We start from the raw sequence: 20017 nt of genomic DNA on the forward strand, positions 1-20017 counted from the left end.
AAAAGTGCCAAGTGAATTAAATCTCTAACCTAACGGTGCTACATAAAAAAGAAAAGTGTTTCGCTGTAATCTTCATGCTGATCACAGAGGTCAGAGCAGAAAGCACCCTTTAAAACATGTTTTTATTAATAGGAAGTCCTCACAGGCACCAGGAAGGAATTTCTACATTTTAAGAAAGGGAAACCAAGAGTATATTGGGTGTATTTCCCATGCCTCACGGTATCAGCTATCAAGAGAATGAACCTTAAACCTCTTTCTGAGGCTTCTGGGTTACAGTTGATATTTTCCATTTAAGGCAGAGATGAGGTTCAAGGTCACAGGGATCCATTCACAACTCTTCTTGTGCCTTCAGAGTAGAAGGCAGGGAGGGGAGGCAAGGATAGAAGCAAAAGTATATGATTTTGTAGGGCTGGAGAGTAGGAGGTAGGGTGGGGTAGGGTGGGGTGGGGTGGGGTGCTGGAGAGAAATGGGGACAGAGGATGAGACAGCTAGGGAGGAACAACAAAATCACCATGAGGATGTGATTGCAGAAGAGTCCGCCATGGGCAGTGTCCACAAAACTAGAGAGACAGCTAAGACAGGAATGTTGGTTTTGGGGTGACAAGCTCTGGATAGAAGATTCTCATTAGACGAGTATAAAGCTGAGGAATACCACAAGGCACGGAGGTCACCTGCCAGGTACATCTGCAGTTGCAAAACCTTCAGAATGTTGAAACTGGCCATCAACCACCAGAAGTTTCCTTGTATTTCAGGGTCTAAAGACAATGCAAAGAAGCCTGGGCAGGTTCACGTTAGCAGAAGGACTTCTTTTTAAGGATCAGCAATGCCTCCCTTTCTTTGCCAAATTGCCAGTCTCCAATTGTGGCCAAATGCTCCCGTGCCATTTGCACCGTTCTTGATTCTTATGGACTGTCTGCTTCTAGCACGTTCTTCTAAACCCAACCCAACTGCATGCATTCGGGTCCTCCGCTTTATAATCCAGTGCCTTGAGAGTATGACTTACGTTTGAAAGACTGGATACATTTTTGTCTTTGAGTTATGCAAATAAAGAAGCCAATTTTCTTAAACAGGCGGAAACGCACAAGGCAAAAACGTGCAAAGGAAGCTCATGATTCTCTTATTTTGCATTTTAAGAATAGGTAGCTTAGTGCGGTAGAAACTCGTGGTTGGAAGTAAGAACTCCAGAGTAAAACAAAGTGGGTTGAGTCCATCTCTGGCACTTAGTACCTATGTAACCATGACTGAGTCCTTCAACTTAATCGAATTTCATTTTCCTCCCCCAGGAAAAAGAGAGAATAATGATCACAGTATCGACTCCACAGCACTAAATGGTATGTCATCAAGTTCTCAAAAAATGGCAGCTGCCATTTTTATCACCCAAGTGTGAATGCCTGACTGTGAAGTCCAGCTCTTACATTAGTTGATTATGCTTCACACAAATGGCACCTACGGGGGTACCTAATCACAGGTACCTTATGCAGAGTCATGAATTATTCATGCAGTGTTTCATATCTGACTCCTGGAGCCAGGATGGTTAGAGAGATGATTGATGAAGACTTAGAAACATAGGAGACAGCAGTGGGTTTTGTTGTTGTTGTTGTTGTTGTTTGTTTTTGCCTCAATCGACCCTTTTCCTCTGGGGCTTGCCATCATTCCAAGAAGGATGCATTTGAGGCTCACTCATTTCAGATCATATGCCTTATGCAACCAGCTCTGCTACGCACTGTGCTTCCAGAATGGAAAGGAATCTGGTGCCCCTGTCTTACAAGCCACTGTGCACGCTGCTGTTGAAGAAGATAAGAAGGAAGAAGATGATGATGGAAGAAGACAGTCTGGGAGAGCAAAAAGGCTCTCTCTACTTGCTGGAGAACTGAGAAAACTCATGAGAAAGTCTCCAAGTTTATAATGGTTTTCCAGATGAAGTCGAAGCAAGCAAATGACAAAGGAGAGATGTTTCTGCTCGTCTTTGTCTGATCGTATACTTGGAAGCAGCTCCAGGTCAGGCTCATGCTTCCTCCTCTAGTATCCTACCGGGCCATTAGCCACTGTCGCTCTCTATTAATCATGCTTGGTGTCTTTCAAGCTGTCCTGCGTTGCCTTTCAAGAATGTCAACAGAGCAACAGACAGTAAGAACATGCTACCACTTCTAAGTCTCAGTTTAGAGTTCTATCATTCCTGGTTTATTAATTCCTTCTGATATAGCCCAGATGTCTCTAGAGTAATTAGTAACAGAACAGGGTTAATGTAGCTGCCTCATGGTGATGCAGATTCATTATGACTGATTGTTCACTTACAAAAATTAAGCATGTCTGCTTGAGTTTAAGCCCAAAAGGCCAGCACCAGGCTTCCAGCCCACAAGCATCTCCACCTGTCTTGTCTGCCTCATATTTAAGAAGCTACCAGATACAACGCGGTAAGGATTATTAGCCCTTAAGTATTTTTATCCATTTGATCCTAGCTATGCGGAGGGGAGGTTTATAGAGAGTAGATGAGTCCTCTCTCCTTGGGAAGGGATGCGGGAAGCCAGAGAGATTGGGCTAATTTCAGATATCTTCAGTGGCTCATAGATCAAGAGTCCTGCGGATATCAAGCCACCCAAGTTCACCGCTCATGGCTGAAGCTGTGAATGAATGAAGGGTGCCTTCATTAATCAGATAACTAAATAAATTAGAGGCTGTTGCTGGTTAAGAAGCTGTCAATTCTTCTTTTAAAATGTCTTACCCACTGTTCTCTCTCCTCCTGCTGTGATCGGCCAAGTGCTTGTGAGCTCAATTTCAGAAACAAGAACAGCTTTTTCCATAGTCTCGCTGGTTCAAATTACTCAGTCGAATTCAACTAGTGATGCCGGAGAACGAGGCACAGGGCTGGCCTTTTTAGGCTTTCAACTTTCTCCTGTTCATTCTACACGGTGACCCAGGAAGGCTTTCTAAAGGCGAATCACTGTCACATCTCTCCCCTGCTCAAAAACCTCCAAAGGCTTTCCACTGCCAGGGGGAACAAAATCTAAATGCTCATATGCCTTACCTAGGGAGCCCTTTCTCAATACGTCCTGAGAAGGACCCTCTGCCCCAGCTTGGCCACCTCATCACAGACCCGAAGCACTTGCCATCTCTGGGTCTCTGACCAGGGCCTTTTTTCTCTGGAATGTTCTCGCCTCATTCTCTATAAATGCCCTTCATGCTTGAAGGGTCAGCTCAAGCTTCAGCCTTTCTATGCCCTTTTCTCAGATCACACTGAACTCCAAAGGATACTCCTGACAGTAGTTACTTCAGCACCCTATTGTGTGTGTGTGTGTGTGTCCATACACACACATACACGTGTGTACATACAGATCCACTAAACTTTCATTCACTTGCATCTGCTTTGATACCTAGCACAATGTTCCACCTAGAAGTGTGGTGAATAAATAGGAACTATAGGCAGGAGTTTATTTTGCCATATTTAATCTTCAGGGAAATTTGGCATCAAAACCTTCAAAAGCTGCTAGCTCTTAAGAGCCACACCATTGACTTCTAGATTTAGAATCAGTAATTCTAATTCTAGAAATAAATCAGGAGAAATTCGGGTGCTTATAAAGCTATGTATGCTGCTGAGGATGTTCACTGCTGTGATTTTTACAACAGATGATGGGAGAGCCCATGAGGGCCGGACAAGCAAATCCCACTGCACGCCGAGCAGCTAACGACACCATATTGTGGAGTATTTACGAACAGGACAACCAGTTCACAAGAGATCATGCCATGTGTAAAAAGCTGATGATAAGAGATGATGTAGAGCAGGCATTTGGTTTTTATTAGACAGACAGATGAATGGACAGTGGTTCTCTCTCGGGGGGGAGCTTATGAGGGTACCTTCTCCTTTGTGGGTTTCTATGCATTTACCTTTTGGGACACTGGGCTAAGGTGTTACTGAGGTATTGAATGGAATGGTTCCTTTAAATGGAAATCTGCTCTTTGAAACCACAAACATCTGACTTAGTACGTTGATAGAGTAGTCTGACTCAACCCTGTGTTTAATTGGGACTCGACACCTTTCTATCACAGAAATAGCCTTCATTTCCTGGACTAGGAGTTAGGAAGCACGGGGTCTAGGCATACTTCTCTTGCAGAATTCCTGCAACGGCAAGATTTTTCTTAACGGCACCGATTTTTCTTAAACAATCAGCTTTTCTAGTGTAAACCAGGTGACTATTCTTCCCTACCTCCATCCCCATCACATCTCACAAAAATGTACAGAGATCAATCAGAAACTATTTCGAAAAACACCAGACTCATCGCAAAAAGGCAGCCGATCAGGTTGGCATTACTGTCCAGGCTGGAGGAACAACCCCCTGAAATCTTTACTCTTTAATTTAAAAGCCGCAACTTTAAATCAGAAAGCAGCATCCCATTCACGTTCATGTGCAATGCAGTCCTTACTAGATGCCCAATCACTAGCACATCCTGTGATGCCCAATTTAGTAACTGGGGGGACATTCACCAACACTTTAAACATGAATATATAAAAAGCATCTTAGGACAACGTTCCCGAATGCATTCTTCTTGGAAGAGTACTTCCCACCATACTTTGTAGATTGCCTTTTTTTGTTTTTGTTTAACAGAACAAACAATACAGACATGAATTTTAATAAAGGAAATAGGCTGGGCTTCAGATCAATAATTTAGAGACAAAAAAAATTGAAAGCTTTGGCAAACTCATTATGAAGGGAACGAGGTACTGCGCTTCGTCTTTGCCAAGATTTTGACATTGAGGCTAATTCACCTCGACGGGCACATAATCGTGAATCAGTCACACAAATACCAACGCACATATTCACAGGTACACATGACGAAGGCTCTTGGCATATGGCCGGCAGGGTGCACGTCGAATGCTTCTTGACGGAAACACACAAACCCAGGTCATGACCGCATGGACGTGGAAACACCCAAACGCCCCACAGAGCAACCTCACCGAAGAGGCGCAACGGGCCTCAGATAAGAAGAGAGAGAGCGCGAGAGATCATCCCATGAAGGGAAGGCAGGGCTGGACGCTTCCAGAAGACATCTTGACTCACCTGTTATGTGGTTGGCAATCCTGGCACTGGGTTTGGGAGGCAGGGCGGGGGGCTGCTTGAGAAGGGACAGCTGCTTCACTGGGGTCTCCTCATGGTCTCCAGAGAAAGCAGCAGGTTTTTTGGGGGGCAGTAGCAGCACTGGTTTGGCTGAAGGATCTTGGGACAGGAGGGCTCCAGACTCACTGGCAGAGGGACTCTCTTCAGACACTGAGGGGACAACCACATGACACACAGGTGACATTACACAAACGCAGCGCAGGTGGGGCCGGCGGGGGCACACAGGACAGGGACGTGGGTGACCAACACAGCAGAGCACCCGTTCCACGTTGTCACGTACGGGCGGAGAGTTGAAGGGTAAAGCGAGGGGGTGGGGTGGGTGGAGGGACACATCGGTGAGGCAAAGGCAGAAAGGCAGAGGCAGGAGGGCGGGAGGGGAAGCCAGAGGACATTTTCTCAGAACTATCCTAAGCTTCACCGCTTCCATCTGGGCGTTTATGCCACAAATTCTGTGAGTGCTCTGAAGTGTGACTCATGGGGCCACAGCCACAATCAACAGATGGCAGGTGCAGCGGACCAGGGACAAAGAGCCCCATCTGAATGAACCAAACCAAGGCTGGCATCTTCCTTTGGGCCTGTTTGCCCTCTGCTGGGAGGAAGAGAGAGAGTCGATGCTGGGGTCTGGTTTTTGCCCACTGGGTCTCCCGGCGTGTGGGACGCCAAGGAACGAAGACAGCCTAGAGGCTGACGCCAGGCCAGGCGTCCCCACAGGCCTGGGGTGACTGTTCCCCCTGACTCCGGAGCCTTGTAGGCACCTTGCAGTTTTAGGGGCTCCCCTGAACCTCGATGAGGCAGAGACTGCACCAAGGGAACGCCTTTCTGTCTCCCCGCTTCCTCTCTCCTCTCACTTGCCAGAACTGTGGCCTTCTTACTTGGTTTTCCCTCTTTCTCTTTGCTCCGCATCGGGCGTCACTCTTCCTTTCCGCCACGGGAGACCCCGACTGGCTCCAGTTAAGAGCTGTCCCGGGGGGTTAGCACGGGGCCTTCATCCCGTGATGGCAGCCTGGCCAGTGAGACCAAAACTCTGATTTCAGTGAGATGACAGATTGCCCTGTAACAGTCAACTCTGTGTGATTCCCATGTCACCAGGAAGGCTGGATCAGAGACACAATCACTGCTACAGTTGGAAAGCTCTCCTCAGCCTGGGGGGAATGTGACTCAGTGTCCCCTGCCGCATCAAAGCCCTGCAAGTGACCCTCACAAGCCCCCGGTTGTCCCCCTCTCGCAAGGGACGCCATTATTGTCAGCATCGGACACACCGATGGAGCCATGACTCAGCAGGTCCCAAGGTGAAGCCTGGCGTGGACTCTGGGACACCAGCTCTCTCTTGCTCCCATCGGAGCTGTGCTGATGGCAGACTTCGCCTGTGCTGTGGAAAAAGGATATGGCCTTCCTACCCACACTCCGGAGATTCCAAGAGGTCCCTCCGCCAGGCTCGCCTCCTGAGAACAGTCCTCACTGGCTGCCGGGAGGGTCTCACCTTCTGCAAACCTTCTCAGGGAGGAGGTACTGACCACTCAGAGGGCTTTGGACCACAGAACGAGTGACAGTCAATGGTACCAAACATCATCTGTCAGCAGCATGCGAGTTAACCAGTCAATTGCATACAATCGAATAGCCAATTAACACATTGACTGTGTATGGTAATAGAGTCAGTAGCTGGGCTGTATACTGAGCCTGGGATTAAAGGTCGTGCTAGGGCTTTACAAACGTGCCCTAGGTAGGAACCGTGCCCAAGTATAGGATTCCTTCGCTGAGCTTAACGGAAACGAGTGTTAGAAACAAACCACTGACGTTTTAAATCCTCCGTATCACAAAGGGGATGTCTTTTGGGGAGGGATTAAGATTACAAAAAAGGTTTTGAAAAACCATAGGACGGACAGTAAGTGTACATAGGTCCTGATGGGGCCGTTTTGTCCTCATCTCCAGGAGATTCTTATGCTCAAGGTGGCTCAAAAAGAACCCCAAGTCCGGCCAGGCTACAGGCCCCTAACGCCACATGCTGGGGACCTGTTCTGCAACTCTACCAAGGGCCTTACCTGTCCCATCCATGATGTCTGAAGGTTGGAGCACCTCGTATGAGCAGGGATCCCTGGGCATCGGGACCGGCTCCATTTCGGACAGGGCAGGCAGAGACAGCTGGCTGGAGCTCAGGGACTGTCCGTTTTCCAGGGAATCCTCTTCATTGGATATGGAGAGCTCCCCGTCTGCAAGTGCGAGAAGGAGATTGCGCAGTGAGACAGTGCCTGCCTCCCGGGGAAGGGCGACATTTAGAATCTGCTAGTTGAGTCTAAACGTTTCTGAACAATCTTTACCAAGGGCAGGATGCAAATCTACACTTGTTCTTTTGCTTTGCAGACCCTCATTTTAATTTTAGACCTCCGGCATCTGACCACGAGGGCAGCAATTTCCGGTGACCTCTAGCAAATTGCCTGCGTGCTTCTCCATCTTTCTAACCATAATCACCATACTTAGTATGTTTTTTTTTTTTTAATGCAAGTGAATTAAAATATACTTTTCTTCATAATTTTGGAAAGCCTGGAAAAACTGAGCAGGCCTCAGAGACTGGAAAACCAGGAATAAGAATTCCTACTTTAGGGAACAAAGGGCTTTCTATACCGCTCAATACCAGAAGAATGGGTTCTCTAAGGCTCTAAGCAAAATTCATCCTTTTTTTTTCTCTTTCCTCCTGCTGACACCCCATTTCTCCAGGTAGATAAATGTTTAGAAGGGCTCAAAGCTCCCCCCCCCCCAGGCTCGCCTCCTGACAATAGAGACCAATCCTCACTGGCTGGTGGGAGGGTCCCACCTTCTTCTAACCTTACAAGGGATAGAGTGGTGACCACTCAGAGGGCTTCAGACCAAACTACAAGGCGGCAGTGACCTAAGGATGCTGGGAAGGGCCCCAGTTCTCCCAGCGTCCACCAGTGATCACACCTTGGGGGTGAGCAGATTTTGATCTTGCTTTAAGCTCCCTCAAAGCAAGGGGCAGGCAGCCAGTTAACACATGGTTGAGGATCAAAGGCTCCCGCACAATGGCCATTTGTCAAATCAAAATTCCCCCAGCGTGATTTCATCCTGGCCCAGGGGAGTCCTAAATAACTAGGCATTAAAGTCAAATTAATTTTTAAAAAGGACTGAAAGCTGTTCCAGTAAGATGAATAAACATCCAGATGAAAGGCTGTTAAGTTATGCTTAGTCAGAAACACAGAAACCCGCGAAGCAATGACCTGCCTTACAACTGCAAAAAAGATGATTTACTTGTAGAAATGAAACAGCGAAGTGACTCCAAGGTTAATCTTGTATCAATAAATCCTTTTCTTTGGCCATGCTCCTCCCAAGGCTTGATTTTTATACGCAACAATATGCGGTGGTGAAGGAGTCTTGCCTGCCCCCTTCCCCCCGGGTTAGAATTGGCCTGATGAAATGTACATTCAACAATGTAATCTACAGACAGAAAGGTTTCAGCAGCATACGGTTCAAGGACATAGGGTATTTGACCTGAATCTTGGATAAATGTAGAAAAACACAGGATACCAAAAAATCACCCAAAGCAGATGATTGCACCGACATGCTTTAAGATTGTGGGGCTCCCCCCTCCGCCTTTCTTTTTCATTTGGCCGTTCTGTATGCCCTGAGTGGTAGAGTAGTTAGTATCATTGTAATTAACAAATGATGGCTACTCCTCATTAATGAGAGAAGAGCAGTGCAGACGGTAGGGCCAAGGCCATGGGAAGTACACAGCTGAACTGAGAGTCTTCAGGAGGGAAGGGCTGCAGGGTGAGTTAACGCATTGCCGTCCCATAGGGGATGGTCCCCAGTCCCCTTAACATGCTTTAATGTAGCATGTTCACACCAATGCCGTGGGAAATAGGACTACTTTGGGTTCCCAGGTGGTGGAATAATGAGTGACGCGGCTGCCGTTCGGTTGAACGCATCTCTAGGAAACCACTTGGACTTCTGATGCTCCCAGTGTAATGAAAGTCCTGGGTATGACAACCGGAGGAGGAGGGGTTTCAGTGCTATTGCCAAGTTCTGCTTCTTTGGGACAACAGTGGAATCAAATGACTGCTGTTCCTTTGTAGCAGATAAAAAGAACCATAGAAACAGAAGTGGGGAAAAGACACAACATAACTGGATTCCTTAGACTCTCTGAATCTCAGTTTCATCAAGGCAGGTGGCTTAGTGCTGGAGGCGTGGCTGGTTAACGGAGAAGCACTCCTTGGGACACAGCAACTCGCCAAAACTTTAGGTCCCCATAGATTAAAGGTAACTTTGCTAAGTCACAAAGGCCCAAACCACTTTGGAGAGGGAACGATCTTGGGACTTCCAACTGTCATAATTTCCAAATATGCATTTCCACTAAAAAAATTAAAAATAGAGAAAATAGAAATAAGACATTGATCATATCACCACCCTAACAGATACAGTTTATTCTTCTGTACATATTTTTCATAGTTGTAATCTTACCATGCATCAGATTTTGTCCTTTTTTTTTTTACTATTATAAGCATTCTAATTTGCATAATTATCATCTTGCTGATTATATTGGATGAATAAACTGGCATTTATTTAGCAATCTCCCTATGGCTGGTCATAAAGGGATTTCTAGTGTTTTATGATAAGAAGAAACCTCCCTGCATAAAGTCTTTTCTGTCATTAGAATTCTCCACTTGTAGGGGCGCTTGTGTGGCTCAGTCAGTTGAATGTCTCTGACTTTTGATCTCAGCTCAGGTGTTGATCTCAGGGTCATGAGTTCAAGCCCCATGTTGGGCTCCATGCTAGGTGTGGAGCCTACTTAAAAAAAAAAAAAAAGGAAAAATATTGTTTCCTTCGCTGTGCAGAAGCTTTTTGTCTTGATGAGTTCCCAAGAGTTCACTTTTGCTTTTGTTTCCTTTGCCTCCGGAGCCATGACTAGTAGGAAGTTTCTGAGCACTGGGTGTCATATGTAAGAGATGAATCCCCAGGCTTTTTTTTTTTCCCTCTTATATGCATTTTTTTTTTTGAGGGTGGGGGAGGTTGGGGCAGAGAGAGGCAGACACAGAATCTGAAGCAGGCTCTAGGCTCCGAAGTGTCAGCACAGAGCCTGATGCGGGGCTCGAACTCACAAACCATGAGATCATGACCTGAGCTAAAGCTGGACACCCAACCAACTGAGCCACCAAGGCACCCCGAATTACTGGGTTCTACTCCTGAAGCCAAGACTACACTGCATTTTAACTAACTTGAATTTAAATTTAAAAAAGGGTTTTTCATTAAATGATACAAATCATGGTTTTAAAAAAAAATTTTTTTTAACGTTTGTTTATTTTTGAGACAGAGAGAGACAGAGCATGAACGGGGGAGGGGCAGAGAGAGGGAGACACAGAATCCGAAACAGGCTCCAGGCTCTGAGCTGTCAGCACAGAGCCTGACGCGGGGCTGGAACTCACGGACCGCGAGATCATGACCTGAGCCGAAGTTGGACGCTTAACCGATTGAGCCACCCAGGTGCCCCACAAATCATGGTTTTAAAAAGGTTAAATTGTAAAGAAGCATTCAGAAGTAAAACAATATAAACCTCAAAAAAAAAAAAAGAAAAAGAAAAAGGAAGTCTCTCCTTTTAGGAGAGATCCCAATAGATGAAATTTATGTGTATTAATATCTCAATATCTAGCTGGGAATTCCTAATGTTCAGTAATTCCAAATTTGATTAGTTTGAAGAATATATAACTCTCCATGTCCTTTCTATTTACCAGCACTATTTATTAGTCTCTTTACTGGCCCTTTTAATTAGCATTATTAGAAAAAGTGTTTTTCTTTTTTAGAAAGAACATAACCCTCCTGAGTAACAGGAGTCTTGTGGATTATTCGTACCTTCATCTATTTAAATTTTTTCATGTTTGTTTATTTTGAGGGAGACAGACAGTGAGCGAGTGAGCAAGGGAGGGGCAGAGAGAGAGAGGGAGGGAGAGAATCTCAAGCAGGCTCTGCACTAATGCAGGGCTCAAACTCATGAACCATGAGATCAAGATCTGAGCCGAAATCAAGGGTCAGACTCTTGACCGACAGAGCCATCCAGGTACCCCTATTCAGAACATCACTGTCTCTTGTTATCATGGATGAGAAAAAGTTTGCTCCTTATACTAATATTAGATATTAGAAATAATATTAGAAATTACATTGCTCTATAGAATGTTAGAAATTATTTTGATGTTTTACATGATCTTCTAAAATTATCTGTAATAATGGTCTTCAAAATGGCCCACAACAAGTGCCCAGCGGTTTCCTACCAGAATGAGGAGTGTGAACAGGGAGAAGGTGGAAGGCTCATGAGACCAGAGGGGTCGAGGCGGTGCTTCTCCGGCATCAGCAGTTTTCTGGAGGCAGGCTAAAGCAGGTGGCTAGACTCCGCCCCCAGAGTTTCTGAGCCAGAAGGTTTGCGGTGGGATGGAGGGTATGCACCTCTAGCAAGTTCTTGGGGGATGCTGGAGCTGCTTTGGTGGTCAGGGTTCCACTCTTGGAGACGATTGGAGGTTAGGAATCAGGCAAAGGAGCCTGGAATGACAACAGTGCCTTGTCACGATGCCCCAAGGGCAGGAAATGCTGTCTATGCGGCAAATGGGGGAGAGAGGCTGTTGGTAAACCGCAAAGAGGACAAGAAAGCAGGAGGCTGCATTGTCTAACCATGGATCATGAATATGAACTTGTCACAAAGGAATATGGGACTGCGGAGAGCAGGAAGGCAGAGTGGAAAGTTAAAATGTGAGCCAGATGCGAACATATTTAACAAGGGAAAATCAGGTCACAGAAGTGGCAGAGAGAATAAGGCAGACGTGAGTGCAAGTCAAGGTCATAAATCTTGAAAGATGAGACACAGAAAGCAGTGGGTCTAAGGCACAGAACTGGCCACGGAAACTGTGCCAGCCGTATTCTCCTCTTCCCCTTGTGAGACCTAAGAAAGGAAGGTGCTGGTAGAGTCAGGTTAACCACCAAATCAAGGAGAGTGAAGGGAGAGGGGTCAGTGAATGAATTCATTCAGTTGACAAACATCTGTCGAGAGTCTGTAATTAACAACATGCAGCAGAAACCAGACACTGCAAACGCTCAGCACGACCTTGTAAGGCAGAAATTGGCTTTCAGCTCCTTATGGTACTTTAGAAACCCCTGCCCCGTCTGCGCCCCCCCCCCCCCCCAAGCCCTGGAGCTTTACCACAGCCCGCCCTGCCTCCCCTCCCATAAACCAGGCATGGAGTCAATTGCTAAAAAGAACACAAAGAAATGCAGAAACGCAGGTGCAATGAGGAACCAGCATCCAAGGTGGGACAAAGGAGCGAGAGTGCAGTCAAACCCTGAGAAGTAGATGAAGGGGCAGAAAGGAGACAGAAGACCTGTGCTCAGAACCCAGGAGGCCACAGATTTCAGGAGGATTTCCTCTCACGTGGAATTTTTCTTTACTGTTCTGAAAGTAAGATTTATGTAAAAGTTGTCTTCCAGAGGACTGGTTCAAAAGATGCATTAAAAAATGTTTTTTTTTGTTTTTGGGCCGGTTAAGCATCCGACTTCAGCTCAGGTCATGATCTCTCAGTCCACGAGTTCGAGCCCCGCATTGGGTTCTGTGCTGACAGCTCAGAGCCTGGAGCCTGTTTCGGATTCTGTGTCTCCCTCTCTCTCTGCCCCTCCCCTGTTCACGCTCTGTCTCTCTCTCAAAAATAAACATTAAGCAAAATTTTTAAAAATGTATTTCTAGTTGGATAAGACATCTTATCTTTACTTAATAAATAAGAGTTGACTCTGAGTGTAAAAACATTGCTTTATAGGACGTCTTGGTGGCTCAGTCCGTTAAGCGTCCAACTCTTGATCTCAGCCCAGGTCTTGATCTCTGGGTCATGAGTTCAAGTCCTGTGCTGGGTTCCATGCTAGGCACGGAGCATACTTAATAAAGAATTGCTTTATACCTATACACTGAACCATTATGGCAACACATTTCACATGGATGAAAAAAAGAAAACTTCAAAACTAGAATAGTAGAAATAAATATGCACACACATTTATTTATTCAGATTGTGTAAGAGGGAAGCCAGATGGAGAGCTTTTGACTGACTCACAAAACTTTTTGATTTTCAATCTGCAAAATAAAAAGCTATACACCAAATGTAAGAAAAAGAGCAGTGTCGTGGAGAAACATGAGCCAAACACGGCTAATAAAAGACCGACTCTTCCAAGAACGAAGAGTATTTGTACAAACAAATGGAAGTGTTCCACAGGCCACTTGTGAGATGCAGATACTTGCTGGGAAGGAAAGAAACGCAATGAAATGACCATGTGGGTGATGCCCAGACATTAAAAAATGGGTCTGGGGACACCTGGATGGTTCAGTCGGTTAAGCCACTGACTTCGGCTCAGGTCGTGATCTTGCAGTTTGTGGGTTCCAGCCCTGTGTCGGGCTCTGTGCTGACAGCTTGGAGCCTGAAGCCTGCTTCGGATTCTGTGTGTGTCTCTCCCTCTGCCCTTCTCTCGCTCTCTCTCTCTCTCTCTCTCAAAAAGTAAATAAACACTTTAAAAACATGGGTCTGAAATAATGTCAAGTACAGAAGCAGGAATGGAGGACAGTTTGTACACGTGGCTCAGGAGAAAATCAAAATGAAATACGGATGCAGGGTGGCAAAGTTCTGGTGTAAACTTGGCAAGACAAGAAGGAGAGTTTAGTGATCATTAACTTCTTTTCTGTAAAGGTGCTTACATTTGTAAACACACACACCAATCGCGTGGTGCCTTGTTACATTAAATAAAAAAATAATAGTTTTTGTTGGAGGGAAAAACCCCTTCCTCACACTTCTGGTTTCTTATGAATGCGTTGATTTCCCCTAAGCCCTCTTTTTTTTTTTTTCCTGCCTGGCTTCTTACCCTTTCTTCTCTGCAGTGAGCTCATAGCTAGGTCCCTGTTTCTCCCACTAGGGGGAGTGAACCTACCCCAATGGTGAGCACTGGGGGCTTTACTCTGCATTGTTCCCTGGCCACCTTGGGCCAGCGTTGATCCAGGACTCGGACTTTCTTCTTGGTGGACTGATGTGAGGTCTAGGCTTGGGGGGAGGGCGTGAGTAGAAAGTTGTCAGGCCCGTTAATGACCTCCTCTACATTAGCCTTTATCAAGAGTCCTAGTATCGGACCCTGCAGAACCTGAGAAGAGTCTGGAGTCTCAAGGGAAGAGAAGGCTTTTCTATCTTAGGTAAGTAGGTAGGTTAGGTAGGTAGGCAGATAGACAAATAAATAAATAGGAAGGTGACAGGAAGAATGGTGTTACAAACCATGCTGTCCGTATGTCGGCAAACAGCAATGCACCGTGAGCATTCCTAACTCAATCTCAGGAGGGCTGGGCGGGGAGAGGGGAGCAGCAGGTATCATGCAAAGGAGCCAGACTCTGAGCGTGGGGGGCGCCACGTTCTCGTTTTTGTCATCGCTAGCTTGCCACAAGTGACTCAGCGTCTGGGACTTCAGTTTCTGCCCCTCGAAAACAAAAAAGGACTACTGTGTTGGTGCCCAGCGTCCTTCCAGACCAAAGCGTTATGTGTAGGGCAGTTGTAAGAAATGAGAACAAGTTCTCCCCAAAACTTGCAAATAAGCCTAACCAGCAAACCATTTTCCACTTCAGTTTCCTTTTTCTTGTCTGACTTACTCTAGGTGGGCATATCACAGCAAGAACCAGGAAGTACGCTGATGGATTTCAGGCTCGTTGTTCGCTAATAAGGTCTTATATTTTTATTTAAAAAAAAACTGTTAAGCAAAGTGTTAGCATAGAGCTAGAAGCCTGTGCATTACATACAAAGCCACTAGATTCAGTAGACAAACAAGGGGGGGAAATGGGACAGACACTGAAAGGGATGGTCAAAGAAACATTTTTAAGCATTTTGGAGCATCTTCAATGTCAAGTACAATGACAGATGTTATATATATAATTACATATTATATATATTTATATTATATATATTTTTAATATATATTATAATTATACATTAAATATATATAATAACAGCCCCTTAAATAATATTTTGGGAATTTATTATGATCCAGGTACTTGTTCACTTAATGTATACCTAAAACAATTCTATGGGGTTGGTTTCAAGATTATCTTCGCTGTATAAAGGAAAGCGAACACCAGATGGTTTCAATGACTTGTGTAGAATCCCATAATCGGTAGGTGATGAGCTAGTAAGTGGTGAGACTGTGTGATCTCATTTAAAACGACTTATTTGGAAATTTTAGTTCCTTAAGGATGGCAAAAGAACACCGTAGCAATCCTTTATAAGTAAGTCATGTAGATGTCATAGTTAGAATTCCAATTCTGTTACTGTGAAGGACATACAATAGAGAAGAAAAGTGAATGACATCATGAAATGGAGACTACGTTTAGGCGTCAAGGGGAAAGAAAAATGACAGCGTAAGAGAAGCATCATGTAGCAATTTCAGGCTGGAAACAGGAGGAACGGTAAACTGCATCACTGTTGCTAAGGCAAACTTGTAGAACCTATACACGCAGCTTGTGAAAATTCAAACACATTTTCGTGTACTGGTGGTCCCCAAGGGCTATCACTAAAGCAAACCCCAAAAGCGAAGCTACGTACATCACAGCAAATCATTACCTTTGTGAAGACACGTACGTACGAGGAGCCTAATGCAAGCATTTCCTGTTTTTTCCCCTTTGAGACCAGAGCTATTGTTCAGTCTATGCCATGTTCTCATTCTAGCTCCCCAGACATGCTCTTTGACCCAAAAAGGCACCTGCGCCGAGTGGCTGATGAGTTCAACGTGAAGGTGCTTTTCCAAGAAATGTTTCTTGGGTGGTGGACCTAATATTAATAAGCCACGAAACACAGACTTTGTCAACATCTTTTTTTTTTGACACTGATATATTTTTTTCCACTAGAGTAGGGAAAAATCCACCCACGAAGGGGGTAGAGCCATTGTTTTGAAACCCACAAAGGTTTCACTTTAGAACAACATAGAGGCTTTTGGCAAAGCTTCCGTTAATCCCAATAACCTTTTAGATCATTGCAAATCAAAGCCACTAGCTGCTCTCCTGGTCAGATGATCTGCCAAGCAACAGTTAGCTAAGAAATAATTTATCTAAGGGTTTTATTGAAAGGTTAAAAGCCTTAAACCTAAGAAGTCAGAAATGGCTCCCCTGGCATTTGTCAACTTTCGTTGGAGATTATTTTCTTCAGTTTGCCTGAGTTCAGGGAATAGCTGTAATTAAACTAAACGGTGCTACAGATAACATTTTGTAGAACTTTAAACATACACAGCAAGAAATACATTCCTATTAAACACTGCCTGTTTGGGAACGAATGCACTGGATTCCTGAGCATTTAAAAAGGCTTGAACCTCTTCTTTGCCAGAACAAAAACCCTAGAGTCTCTTCTCTCTCTCTTCTGGTGGGTTTTCTTGTCCACCATGGACCAGTCATTTTGAGTGTGTGTGTTTAAAAGTCTCTGTGTATCACCAGGACTTAAGACAAACACTTCAGGAGTCTGTAGGATCGGGGAACCTGTATTTTAGGAATTTACAAGAATCTTCTACTTTATCTCTGCTTACAGCTAGAAGTCTTTGGATTATTCTGGCCAGCTTGTACAGAGGAACAATTTTGCAAAAGCCATGAGGCTCCTTTGTCTGATACAAGCATCTTCGTAACTCGGAGTCCTTTTGAACCTATCACCTTGCAAATCTGTACACGATGTATTCCAATCTCAGAATGTAATTGGTTCTGTGATACTCTGGACAATTTCATACATGGAATGGAGCGGCACATGTTTTTGTGCTTGGAGAACCACCTCGCTTTTCTGTTGTTGCTACTGGTCTGGACTTGATATCCTATTTTAAAATGATTAAGAGGCCTTTGCCTAAACCATTGAATACATGAGGTGCAATGACTTCCTGTCACAAAAGTGGCACAGACCTTGGGGAGCCTGTTTGGGCTGCACTTCTGTGTAGCTGTTTTCTGTCGGATTTATCGGCGTTTCCTGCCTGAACTGGACCGGATGGTCAACCAACCATCGCTCATGTGGATTCTCAGTTGCTGGCCGGGACTGCAAATGCATGGTTGCGTCATTGCTGTGGTGTCCCCCCACCCAGAGCTGTTTCTTTTATCTGTACTGGGTATAACTCTGCCTCTCCCCCCATCTTCATGCCAAAGCCCACTCGTTCTTACATCATCTATCCTGATGAAGTATCATGGCTCTGACCACTATTTCCAAACAACGACTCGGGCCCCAAGGTTTGTAGCTAGAAGGGGATTTACCATCTTGCTCTTTCTGAGCATTTGGATACCAAAAAAAAAAAAAAAAAAAAAAAAAGCAACTGGGGCAGGGATTGACTATAAAATGAATGGGATGTCACCGTTTCTCTCCTATGCTATTATACAATCACGTGACTCTCACAGAATCATGCCGCGCCGTGCAAAGGCCTCACATGGTTACTGGAGCAGGCCAGGTGGGAACCAGAAGCTGAGATTTTAAAAAAATCCTCAATGACTCGAGCTGGGGAGGGAAATGCAAGAGGCTTCTAGATCTAAGTAGCTCTGTTTCTCTAGCTCGGTTCTCCAAAAGGGCACCCCGTGGCCACACGTGGCTACTTTTAGTTAGTTAAAACTCAATAAAACCAAAAATGCAATTCCCCTCAGTCAGACCAGCCACACTTGAAGTGCTCAATAACCATGCGAGGCTGGAGGCTGCTGCGGTGGCCAGGATAGATGATGACAAACATTTCTGTTATGGCTGAAAAGTCGACTGAACTGCACTGCTCGTAACCCACTTGAGAATCACCATAATGGCCCTAATGAATATGCAAAAGTGAGCCCATTTCCAGAACCAGGAAGGTAAAATGATGTTGCTAACCTGGTCCAGATGGCAGTAAGTGGTCAGTTTGATGGGTAATATTTCCTTCAGAGAAATTAAGAGAGGGCTGGCGAGTGAAGACACGCTCTGGGGCACGTGTGGATGGCAGGAGCCCTGAGACCGGCAGCCAAGAGCTACAGAGGTGGGCATGGCCTTCGGAGAAGTCCTAAAACCTCACAACGGAATCTCAGCTCTCCCGGTGGCACTAGGGGGAGTCTAGGCTCCAGTGAAGGGAAGGCAACTGGGGCAAGGCAACCATCTAAGAAGAAGAGCTTACCAAACTCAACACCCAAAAAACAAACAACCCAGTGAAGAAATGGGCAGAAGATGTGAACAGACACTTTTCCAAACAAGACATCCAGATGGCTGACAACCCATGAAAAGATGCTCAACATCACTCATCATCAGGGAAATACTAATCAAAACCACAATGAGATACCACCTCACACCAGTCAGAATGGCTAGAACTAACAACACAGAAAACAAGAGATTTGGGCGAGGATGCGGAGAAAGGGGAATCCTCTTGCACTGCTGGTGGGAATGTATGCTGGTGCAGCCGCTCTGGAGAACCGTATGGAGGTTCCTCAAAAAACTGAAAATAGAACTACCCTACGACCCAACAATTGCACTACTAGGCATTTATCCAAAGGATACAAAAATTCTGATTTGGAGGGGCCCATGCACCCCAATGTTTATAGCAGTGCTATCAATAACAGCCAAAGCATGGAAAGAGCCCAAATGAAAGAGAGAGAGAGAGAGAGAGAGAGAGAGAGAGAGAGAGAGAGAGAATGGAGCACTACTCAGTGATGAAAAAGAATGAAATCCTGCCATTTGCAACAATGTGGATGGAACGAGAGGGGATTGTGCTAAGTGAAATAAGTCAGAGAAAGACTGGTATCATAGGATTTCACTCATGTGGAATTTGAGAAAAAAAACAGATGAACAGAGCTGGGAAGGGAAGGAAAAATAAGATAAGAACAGAGGGAGGCAAACCATAAGAGACTCTTCAACACAGAGAACAAACGGAGGGTTGCCGGAGGGGATGGAACAGTCAGGGTCCTGGGGTTGCATTCTGAAAGCCGAGTCCTGGGAGATGAAAAGTTTCCCTGTGCCTTGTATGCCCAGAAGACGAGAGAGCGGGGACCGGGATCCTGGGTGTAGATCTCCCAGCTGAGTGTTGCTGGTTTGCAGATATTTACATGGGGATCGAGGCTGAATGCTTACTTGTCTACATCTACGCAAGTCCTAGGCAAATCAGGAAGGGCTTTCTTTTCTTTTTTCTTAAATTTTGTTCACTTATTTTGAGAGAGAGAAAGAGAGTGAGTGAGTGAGTTGAGGAGGGGCAGAGAGGGAGAGAGAGAACCTAAAGCAGTTTCCATGCAGGCAGCATGGAGCTCGATACAGGCCACAAACTCAAGAACCATGATGTCGTGACCTGAGCCGAAACCAAGAGTCGGACGCTTAACCAACCGAGCCACCCAGGCGCCCCTTGATTCACTCACTCTTTCCTCCGGACGCAGCCTCAGAGCTGTCCTACTACTGGGCTTTATAATGGGAGATTCATTCACTCACTCAACTCATTCATGCAAAAAGTATTAAATAAGCACCAAGAAATGCCAAGCATTGCTCAAGGCATTAGGAATACCATAGAGGACAAAACACACAAAGACCGTGGGTCTGATTTTGCTCATCGCTTCACCCTCCTTAAGTTTTTGGTAACGGAAAACAGAAGCATTTTAACGTTCACCCTGTTGGTCGCGCATTGGCTTCACAGGTCATTTAAAAGCCTACAATTAAACATAATTAAATTAAACATAAGCATAAAAATAATCAAACGGACACTTCTTGGACCCTATCTTAGTTGGCGTGTCTGTATTCGACACTTCAGACCATTGTCCCCCAAACCACTGCCCCTTGTCTTGGCTTCCACACTGATACACATTTCTGGTTTACTTCCTATCTTTCTGTCCACTTCTCAGTCTTTGAGGGTCTTCCTTAACCCCAGGCCATTTTTGCTTTACTCCTAGATGATTTAAT

At 45.3% G+C, this 20017-nt stretch overlaps 1 protein-coding gene across 9 annotated transcripts in view; it reads right to left on the reverse strand.

The window, feature by feature from the left end:
• Window positions 1–20017, reverse strand: part of PHACTR1 (phosphatase and actin regulator 1) — a 561384-nt gene that overhangs the window by 80142 nt on the left and 461225 nt on the right. For 7 of the 9 annotated variants that reach the window (XM_053904899.1, XM_053904898.1, XM_053904896.1 and 4 more), the window contains 2 exons: window positions 7151–7318; window positions 5055–5261 (listed from right to left, as the gene is read on the reverse strand). In XM_053904899.1, the coding sequence (XP_053760874.1) occupies window positions 5055–5261; window positions 7151–7318 (375 nt within the window). The remainder of the gene's footprint in view (window positions 1–5054; window positions 5262–7150; window positions 7319–20017) is intronic. The other 2 variants (XM_053904903.1, XM_053904900.1) reach the window with 1 other exon arrangement.

The sequence above is a fragment of the Panthera pardus genome, unplaced genomic scaffold, assembly GCF_024362965.1.
Source record: "Panthera pardus isolate Hobbes unplaced genomic scaffold, ASM2436296v1 HiC_scaffold_17, whole genome shotgun sequence".
In the NCBI taxonomy this organism is placed as follows: Eukaryota; Metazoa; Chordata; class Mammalia; order Carnivora; family Felidae; genus Panthera; species Panthera pardus.